The sequence below is a fragment of the Aegilops tauschii genome, chromosome 2 (assembly GCF_002575655.3).
Source record: "Aegilops tauschii subsp. strangulata cultivar AL8/78 chromosome 2, Aet v6.0, whole genome shotgun sequence".
Classification (NCBI taxonomy): Eukaryota; Viridiplantae; Streptophyta; class Magnoliopsida; order Poales; family Poaceae; genus Aegilops; species Aegilops tauschii.
The window spans coordinates 166,100,835-166,110,840 of record NC_053036.3 but is presented as its reverse complement, the minus strand read 5'-3'; the positions used below and the strand labels follow the sequence as shown (position 1 = coordinate 166,110,840).

Genomic DNA, 10,006 nt, shown 5'->3' with positions numbered 1-10,006 from the left:
CTTCTCAAAAGATAGCGCTCCTTTTTTTTTAGGGTAAGCATCTACTTTATTTAAGCAAAGTCCAAAACTTCGTCCGCGATTACACTTAGAATATAATCCGGAGGCGATGACCGCCAAACCCTACACACACCTTCACCTACAGCTAGTCTAGCAAGAGCGTGAGCAGCCTTATTTGCTGTTCTTCTCCTCCAAGTAACCTTGCAATCCTGCTAGCACCGCATTAGCGACTTAATGTCCTCCACAATAGTGCCCACCATCAAAAGGTTTCTCCTCGCGTCGTTGATCATGCACACGGCCTCTTTGCTATCCATCTCCACATGCAATCTCTGAAAGTGAAGTTCCCGCCCAACCTGCAAGGCTTTTTGACATGCCATAAGCTCTGCCACTTCAGGTTTTTGTCACTTGAGGAAAGAGATGAGCGAGGGCACCACGAAAGGCTCCTGCGTGGTCGCGAAAGACAAGCCCGCCACCTCCATCACCCGAGCTCCTGCCCACCGCTCCGTCCACGTTCGCCTTGGTCCATCCTTGCTCCGGCGGGCACCACTTGTCCACAGGAGGCGCTGATGAGGACCGAAGCTTCTTTGGCACCGCGTTACTCCACTCGTCCATGAAGCGGGAGACCGAGGCAGCAACCTCAGTCGCATCTTGGATCCGAACTCCATCCCTCGTAGCATTCCTAGCCAGCCAAAGACCATAAGCTCCCTGAAAGAACATCTCTTTCTGCTCCTCCTGCGCCTCACCTATCCAGGACCGAAGCCACCGTCCCAGTGCATGGTTTGATTCAATCTCTTCAGGCGGGACCAAAGGAGGAATGCTCCTTTTCTTAGCCAGTTCTTGCCAGAAAACCTTCGAGTGTGGACAGCCCCAGAATCGGTGGACTAGTGTCTCTTCCCTCCCACACGCTGCGCAGAAAACGCCCGGCTTAATACCCGGCGATGCAACTCTGACCCAGTGGCCAGCCCATTAGACAGGAGTCTCCACACATGAATTTTAACTTTATTTGGGACATGGGTATTCCAGAAAGCCAGCCAATTCCTGTGAGTGTGTACCGACGACGAACCTTCTGGTCGGCCAGCTTTCGCACGCCGTAAACTCATAGCAAGATGATAGGCAGAACGAACGTTGAACTCTCCAGATTTTGTAAAGTTCCAAGCTAGGAGATCATGAGCCCCATGCCCACCCATCAGAATTTGCTTAATATCCTCAGCATCATCAGCAGAAAACATTGCATCAACAGTTGCATGATTCCAGCCATCACCACCCTCCGATAGCAGGTCCGCCACCCTAGTGATTCCATGCATGAAGATGTGTCCTAGTGGCCGCATGGAACCCTTCCGAGGAATCCAGTTATCATGGTGAATTAAGATATCAGCCCCATCTCCAACACGCCAAACCAGCCCCTCTTTCAACAAGTCACGACCAAAGAGGATACTCCGAAAGGTGTATGATCCGTTTGAGGGGCACGTAGCCTGCATGATAGATGAATCCTTGTAGTACCGTGCCCGTAGAAGCCTGGCGACAAGCGAGTCAGGCTCTTGCAGAAGCCTGGCGACAAGCGAGTCAGGCTCTTGCATAAGCCTCCACGCTTGCTTAGCTAACAAAGCTTGGTTGAAAGCCTCAAAATTCCTGAAGCCCATGCCACCATCTCGTTTGGGAAGACACATCTTGTCCCATGCTACCCAATGAACTTTGTTCTCACCATGAGTTGACCCCCACCAGAAGTTAGAAGAGATCGTAGTTAGGTTCCGGCACATTTTCTTTGAGAGTTGAAAACAACTCACGGTGAAAGTTGGTGTAGCTTGCAGCCCAGACTTCGCAAGAATTTCTTTGGCCGCTTTCGAGAGCCCTTGTCCTTTCCATCCCAAGACCTTACCCCGAGCACTCTCCCTCACAGGCTTGAAAGTACCATCTTTTGATCTTCCCACCACAGTTGGTAGGCCCAAATACTTCTCACTGAGTGCTTCAGATGTAATACCAATGATCCCCTTTAACATGGCCTTATTATTCTCAGCACGTCCTTTACCAAAGAAGATAGATGACTTTTGTAGGTTGACCCGTTGCCCAGAAGCTTGCTCATAGCACTGAAGGATATCTCTAAGAGTCTCCAAATTGTCATGTGATCCCTCCAAGAAAACAATGCTGTCATCCGCAAATAACAGGTGAGTCACATGGGGGCCAGTGCTCCCAAAAGACACTCCTCTAATCCTCCTCTCCTGTTGAGCTTTCTTCAAGAGTACAGAAAAACCTTCAACACAAAAAAGGAAGAGGTAGGGGGACAAAGGGTCCCCTGCCTAAGCCCTCTTGATGGCAAAACAGATCAGAGAGACCCCCATTGAGCTTAACAGAAAATCTAGCGGTACGAACACACCTCATGATCATGTTAACCCAAACCTGGTCAAAACCAAACTTCTGCATAACTTGTTCCAAGAAGGTCCACTCCACTCGATCATAAGCTTTCATCATGTCTAACTTTACAGCACAAAGAGGTTTTTTCCTTTTCCGGTGTCTGATTGCATGTACACATTCATAGGCCACTAAGACATTGTCCGTGATAAGCCTTCCCGGGACAAACGCACTTTGCTCCTCAGAAATCATGACCGGTAAAATACCCTTAAGCCGATTTGCCAACACCTTCGCAACAATCTTGTAAAGCACGTTGCATAGGCTAATAGGACAAAACTGGGTTAACAACTCCGGAGAACTCACCTTGGGGATCATGACAATGACAGTATCATTAAACGTCTCCGGGGTTGCACCACCCGCAAGGAAGTCACGAACAGCGGCACAAACATCTCCTTTCAACAAAGACTAGTGTCTCTGGTAGAACATAGCGGGCAAGCCGTCTGGCCCCGGGGCTTTGGTAGCTCCCATCTGGAAAAGAGCACACTCAATCTCCTCATCAGTTATTGGCGCAGTCAGCTTAGTGTTCATCTCAGTAGTAACCACTTCCTCCATCAGCCCTAGAACCGCGTCAGCTCCCGATGAGCCCTATGAGCTGAACAGATTGGCGTAGAAAGCCGCAGCCATAGCCCTCATCTCCACATCAGTAGTGCACCTGCTGCCATCCGTCCGTTTAAGAGCACGGACAGTGTTCTTCCTCTTCCGATGCGTAGCTCGGTTCTGAAAATACCTTGTATTTTGATCTCCTTCACGCAGCCACCCTACTCGAGAGCGTTGCTTGTACATAATCTCCTCACGCTCGTACAGTTCTTGGAGCTGACCCTCAAAATCCCGCACCTCCAGTGAGGTACCAGAGACTAGAGCCCTTTGTTTAGCATCCTCAAGATCTAGCTTCAACTTTTTTATTTGACGCCGGACCGACCCAAAGACCGTCCGGCCCCAATGTTGCATTTCAGCAGTCATCACTTGCAGCTTTTCACCCATCCTCATCGCTCCCTGCTCCCCAGAGGCCGCATTATTCCATGCAGAGGTGACCATCGCTTCATAGCTCTCATGTCTAGCCCACATATCTTCATACATAAACCTTCTTGGGGTACCCAAGTTAGCATCAGGAGCCATCTCCCGAGCTCTAGCAACAATTGCATTGTGGTCCGACTCTTCAGTAATTATATGTTCAACTGCCGTGTCAGGAAACATTTGAAGGAAGCCATCATTGCACACTGCCCTATCCAAGTGAACCTGAATTTAGCCGAGCCATCCCTTTTATTGTCCCACGTATAAGGATACCCAAAGAAGCCTAGGTCAGCTAGACCTCAATCAGCCAGGCAGTCCCTGAACTTGTCCATTTGTGTAAAGCTTCGCAAATTACCCCCGTGTTGTTCAGTCAGGAGAAGCGCTTCATTGAAATCCCCAAGACAGATCCATGGTTGGTCATCTTGTCTTCTCAGATACCGAAGGGCCTCCCAAGATTTCTCTCTTAGCTCCATGCGTGGCTCGCCGTAGAATCCAGTGATTCTGAACGCCTTGCCGTCAAAAACAACAGCTGCATCAGTAAAATACTGACACCAGGGTCTAACAGTAACTTGAACATTGTCACGCCACCAAAGAGCTGTGCCCCCACTTTTACCACAACAATCAACCGCAACCCCATCTCTGAACCAAGACTCCACTTGATCTTCTCCATAGCCCGCGCTCTCTTCTTTGTCTCACTCAAAAACACCACGCTGGGTTGTATGACCTAATCAGGTCTCTGAGTTCGCCTACTGTCGAGTCCAACCCCAATCCCCGACAGTTCCAGGCTAGGATATTCATTGCTCTCGGCGGCCCCGCCTCGCGGGGTCCGCCGCTTCATCGTAGTGTTCTGAGATACGGTCAAACACGGACGCTGTTTTGCGTCTTGTCTCGCGAACGAACGTATCATTAGCTGCATACCTGTCTTGATCCCCTTTTGCAACCCATACGTGCTTGGTCCCCCTTTTGCGACTTTCAGATCTAGCGTGAGAACTAGAGGAGCCGCCAATCTGAGGCTCACCCTCATTGCGATACTTCCTGACATAGTAGCCTTTGCGCCTCTATCTATCCTCATGCATAGGATAATGCTCATGCATATCGGGTCGCCCATGCATAACGGGTCCATCGTGTCTTGTTTCTTTCTCCGGCGCCCTGTGACCCGACCCCCTAGCATCCCCATAGCCGACAGCATACTCTCTATTCTGTCCTTTTTCCCATCTGTCCTCATATGTGTCGCGACCAGTAGGCCAGTGCCTCTGGTGACTCTGCTCAACCAGCTTGTCACGCAATCTATCTCCTCTCCTCAGCTCCAACCCTTACCTCAGATCACCCCGGAAACGACCGGGAGCAAATTCATCCACTATGGTATCCGAGTTTTTGCCTAAGCCCCCGCCAGTGCGGTACTCAGCAGAACCCCCAAAATCTTTGGCTAGGTTTCTCTTTGTGGGTATATCTCTGATCTTCGGACGATCAGCTCCAAACGAGCTAGATTGACTGTTTGAACTACTAGCCGCTGCACTAGTCGAACCCTCTTTCCCTGTCATGTTCCTTCCTGGCGAAGCACGCAACCACTCCCCCCATTGAATCGAGGAGTCCACTGGAGGGTCACACACTCCACCAACATGCACAAGCCTGCCGCAGTCGAAGCAAAAATGAGGAATCTTTTCATAGTGGAAATCAAACCAAACGCCTTCTGTATCATCCTTCGACTTCTTCAAATTGAAACATCTGATCAGAGGCTCAAAAACAGATATTGAAACTCTGATACGTAGATTCTGGCCTCTAGCAATCCCATCTCTATCAGTATCCACCTTCACAGTTGATCCCAGCCAGTTACCAAGCGCCTTGCCAAACGCTTCTGTCCTTTTGTCCGGAGGCAGATCACTGACCCTAACCCAGACATCAATCTGGTCGAACACCATCTCAGACGGCCTCACTTTCCCTTCGTAATCTTTCATGATTAGCACGTTGAAATCAAATTGCCATGGTCCATTTTGAAGAACGTGCCTCCAATCTCCCTCACATCCGAAGTGGACTACAAATATGTTGGATCCCATGTCCCGAAACTTTGCCTCCTTATGCAGTCCCCAGGCTCGCGGTAGAGTGCGCTCAAGAGCAGACTTTTTCAGAGGTTTGGATGAGCATACCTTCCCAACCGCAGACCACCTGGATTCCATAGGGTGAGCCTGATCCTCTTCCTAAAAAACGATACCATCAGCTTCTTTATCCAAGAGAACCATCCCCCCAAGCCTTACCGAGAGACTCGCTGCAGGATCCGGGGTCTTGCTCTCCGCCGGAGACTTAGACAGCCCCGGCTAGCAGAACCAGCCGTCTTCTTCGTCGGCGTGACAGCGCCGCTGCCAACTTCAAAGCCGTGGTCGCCGATGTCCCCTCCTGCGCCGCAGCCTTTCCCTTCACCCTCTTCGCCATCAGCCCCACGCGAGGCAGATAGCAGCACGCCGACCCTGCGACCAGAGAGCGCCGTCGCTAGCCCTAGTCGCCGTCGGAAGCACACCACCCCCGGCAGAAAACCCTAACCCTAGCGTCACAGCGCGATCGCCTAGCAATCGCCCGTAACTGCCTTAGCGCTCTCCCCGTGGTGGACCCTAGCGATCCTCCTTTTGGTCATCACAAGAGATAGCGCTCCTACCGAACAAGGAACAAAGGAAACCAAAACGGAGCTGTGCCCCTCAACGCCACCGAGGACTAGAACGGGTTACATAAAATTCTCTGAATTAGTCGGAGGAATCGACAAGGGAAAAGGGTGCGGAAATCGTATGTTTGTGCACGGTGGACATTCAAATTCACATTTACGTGTATATATGCTTGCGTGAACAATAATAAGAGGAGGTGATCCAGCCACACCTTTCAGTACGACTTCGCTCTAGTACACGTATATTCGACACGCCAACAAGGTACGTGGAACTGAAAAAAGAAGTGAAGAGTGTATATTTTGTGACCGTTGCAAAAATAAAATTAAAAATCCAAAGCACTAGAAGGCAGTACTATATTAGAGCAATCGCAATAGCTTCCTTATCCGCAAAAAAAAATTTATGAGGAGTTGAGACAAAAATAGCCCTCCAGCAGCTTCTGTAAGTCTAGATTATTTTACGGGATTCCATACAGTGGCGGATCTAGGATTTGATAATACGGGGGCAACAATGAACAACATTACACTGGCTAGAAAAATAATATATACTCGAAAATGTCAAGCGGAGACCGAGCTCCATGGAGGCCTTTATTTGAAAACTTCAAAATTCAAACTTTTCAGTTAAAATTTTTTCTGAAAATAAATACACATATACCTAATGTACATGTGTGCAAATTTTCAGGTCAAAATACATTAAAATGTGAGCTGCACAAAAAAGACAAATCTGAGACTTTTTAGCATATGTACTGTTCATCTTTAAAGTCCATGATTTTGTTTTTTCTGTGCAGCACACAATTCAAGGTATTTCGTCCTGAAATTTTTCACACATACACTTTACATCCTTGCATACATGTGTATTCTTTTAGAACTTTTTGAAACTGAAATTTATGAATTTTGAATTTTTTAAAAATAAAATGCTCCATGGAGCTCGGTCTCCAAAATGCCCTACTCATATATACTACACTACACCAAAATCAGTATGATGGACAAACATTTCACTAGTAAAAGTCCAACCGCCCCCGTGAGCCCCTCCCCCGCCCCCGCGCCGCTGGGCACTCCGGCCGCGGCGGCCACCGCACGCGCTCCGGCCCATCGGGCTGTGGGATTCCCCCGCCCGCCATTATGGCCCCCCCAGCCCCTGATTCCCCAGCGTCGACCGAGCTCCTCGACTGGGACGCCTCCTCCTCGGAGGGTGACGGGATTGGATCTGGATCTGGCTCCGTGCGCTCGCCGGGTTCCCCGGCGCGCCTTCAAGGCGAGGCCTGCCTCCTCGCGAGTCCACCCGCCTCAGTGCCCGCTGGTACGCCCGCTGCGCCCCAAGCTGCTCGTCTCAAATCCATTGTGGTTGCGGCGTCCTCCCCTGGGGCTGTCATTGATGGCGGACTGCCCCGCGATTCCCCCCTCCCCCGTCGGTCCCTGGGCTGCGCTCCATCATCGTCGCCCCAACCGCAGCCCAGCCGGAAATCCCGCCTGTCATTGAAGAGGGATGGACGGAGGCGAGATCCCGGAAGCAAAAGCAGCGACTGCGGAAAGCCGCCCTCGATCCGGTGGACAATAGTGCTGCTCGTCGCTGCTCCATTGCTCAAGCTGCCGCCCGAAAGGCCTTCTTAAGGCGTTTCAAGGGCTTGTGCCTCCGTTGCCTCAGCCCTCTACACCGCCGCAAAGATTGCCATGGGAAAACGCATTGCCTCACCTACAGACTCCCCGGCCACCAATCCCGTCAGTGCCCCCAAAGCCATCTGAAGCCGGCGGCACCTAGCGCGGCTGCTAGCTCCAGCCCGGCCCCGCCGCCGGGCAGGGCGCCCGTCCGCGACCGGCTCGTCTTCCTCCCCCTCAACCGAGGCCCCCGCGCTGCCTTCCCTTTCTCCCCCACCACCGCTGTCCCGGCCACAACAGCTCATGGCGGCCACCTTCATCCCTGCTTCCCCGCCGCGCCGTCAGCACCACAGCCACGGTGTGGTCGTCCGCACGCGGGCCATGGAGCGCCAACTCTTCATCCTCAAGAACCACGCCGTGCTGCTCACGGCCACAGACAACTTCCACGCCATCAACCCGATGATGGTGGGTCGCGCCCTCGAGGCGCAGCTACGCATTGGACCGCATCTGCTGAGGGTCACGCGCCACCACCCTGAAGATTTCCTCATCCACTTCGAGGACCCGGCCCACCGCGACGCCGCCCTGCACTACAACAGCATCAACGTCGAGGGTGTCTCCTTCCTCACCAAGCCTTGGCGCCCCGACGAGCACGCGGTCTGCCAGACATGGATGCTGCATGCCCGTGTCGTCATCGAGCACCTCCCCCTCGACATGTGGTCCCTGGAGGGGGCCAAAGAGGTGCTAGGCAAGTTCTGCATCATCGACCGGCTCGACAGCCACACCTTTGAGCGCCGAGACACGCGCACGTTCGCCTGCTGGGTGTGGGTGTGGAACCTCACGGACATCCCCACCCGCCACTGCCTTTCCAGCTTCGAGGAGGGGGCTGGCCGCATGACGGAGATGCTGGGCTACTCGCCACCGCTCAGGGCTAACCGCGTCGTCCCGCCACCCCCTGAGGGGGAGCGCAGCTCCCTGCTCTTCCACATCGACCGCATCGAGGACTGGACACCTCGCGGGCCGCGGTCTCCTGAGTCCTACCAGAGCGGCCTGCCATCCTCGGGTTCCGACGACGACGATCGCCGCCCCATGTCGGAGATCGCCACGCTTGACTGGAGGTTCAACGTCGAGGACAACCACGAGCACCACCCGCCGCCTGCGCCGGCACCAGCCCCTGTCCCGGCTCCGCGCCACCAGCAGCGGGCCAGGCAGGCGCCACGTGTGGCCTCTACAGGCTGCCGTGGTATGCCGGCTCCGGCCCGCCGTGGTGACCACGACGGGGAGGATGGCTCGGGCCGCCGCTCTTGGAAGGATGCGTTGCTTGGTTTCGGCCGTCCCAGCAAGGATGCCCCGGCTGCCCGCTCGCCCAGCGCCGAACGTCACCGCAGCCGCACGCCAGGGCCGCATCACAGGTGGCGCCACGTTGACGCTCAAGCCAAGATGCCGGAGCCACTCCTTGCCCCGCCGCGCCCCCTGCTGCCACCGGCGGCCGCACCAGTTGCGGTGGCTCCCCCACCCCCTCCAGCTCCTCCAGCTCAGACTGACACACCGCTTTCGCCCGCTGAAGAGCCTGAAGACCCAGTGGCCCGCTTCTTTGCTAGCAGAAGCGACACCATCACCCCTCCCCGCTGGACTGACAGTATGGTGTTCGAGGTAAACGCCATAATTGAAGCCGCCCTGGCACAGCCGCTGTCCTTCTCCCCCAAGCCTCCGGAAAAGCTCGCTAAGCAGATGACAGCAGATCACCGGGCCCCTTCCACCCTCAGCCGCGCCCGCACTCCCCTGCATAGCCGTCCAAGCCCCACCCTGAAGACGACCAAGACAGCAACACCGACGGCAGTTGAGCCAGTGCACCTCCCCCTGGTCACGGCTAAGATGGATGGCCTCGAGATAAGGCAGTGCAGCTCCCAGGAGGATCAAGGCAAGCAGACGGTCGCCCGTGCCCTCTTCACCGACGTTCAGCAACCCATCATCGCCTCTCCAATTGCGCCACCACCGGATGCAGGGAAGCCAAAGAAGCAGATGCTTCCCTCCAGAAGGAGTGCTCGCCAAGCAGGAGCAAAGAATGACGTCCCGGTGGCAAACCGAGCTTCCTTGAGGATCGCCCAAGGCCTTGGCATCCTCGCCCCGTGCGACAAGATGACGGCATCCGCGACGAAGAAGCTCGTGCAGCGTTTCAAAGAGCCACTCTCTCAGGAAGACATCCATGGCCTCGAGCTCCTCACCCGCCTCGACGACGCAGCTCTACGTGTAGCAGCAGGACTTGGTGGCCCAGCCACAGTCGCCGAATGAGTGCTCCATGTTAGCAAAACCTCATGATAACCAGCAGAGGCCGGTGATGCGCCGGTTAGA

The 10,006-nt window shown here is 53.9% G+C and overlaps 1 protein-coding gene across 1 annotated transcript; it reads right to left on the bottom strand.

Moving 5' to 3' along the window:
- Positions 1-209: 209 nt before the first annotated feature.
- On the bottom strand, positions 210-3,519 carry LOC141040855 (uncharacterized). The gene is made up of 5 exons (XM_073506970.1): positions 3,131-3,519; positions 2,369-2,506; positions 1,061-2,139; positions 460-740; positions 210-350 (listed from the first exon to the last, which is right to left on the bottom strand). The coding sequence occupies exons 1-5, from the start codon at positions 3,517-3,519 to the stop codon at positions 210-212; spliced, it is 2,028 nt and encodes a 675-aa protein (XP_073363071.1).
- Positions 3,520-10,006: the final 6,487 nt, after the last annotated feature.

Coding starts and splice junctions, on each gene's coding strand:
- LOC141040855 (XM_073506970.1), bottom strand. CDS start 3,519: ATGGCTCCTGATGCTAACTTGGGTACCCCAAGAAGGTTTATGTATGAA. Junction 2,507..3,130: donor GAAGGAGATCAAAATACAAG/GTATTTTCAGAA, acceptor ACATGCAATCAG/ACACCGGAAAAGGAAAAAAC. Junction 741..1,060: donor GAAAGCTGGCCGACCAGAAG/GTTCGTCGTCGG, acceptor GGTCCTGGATAG/GTGAGGCGCAGGAGGAGCAG.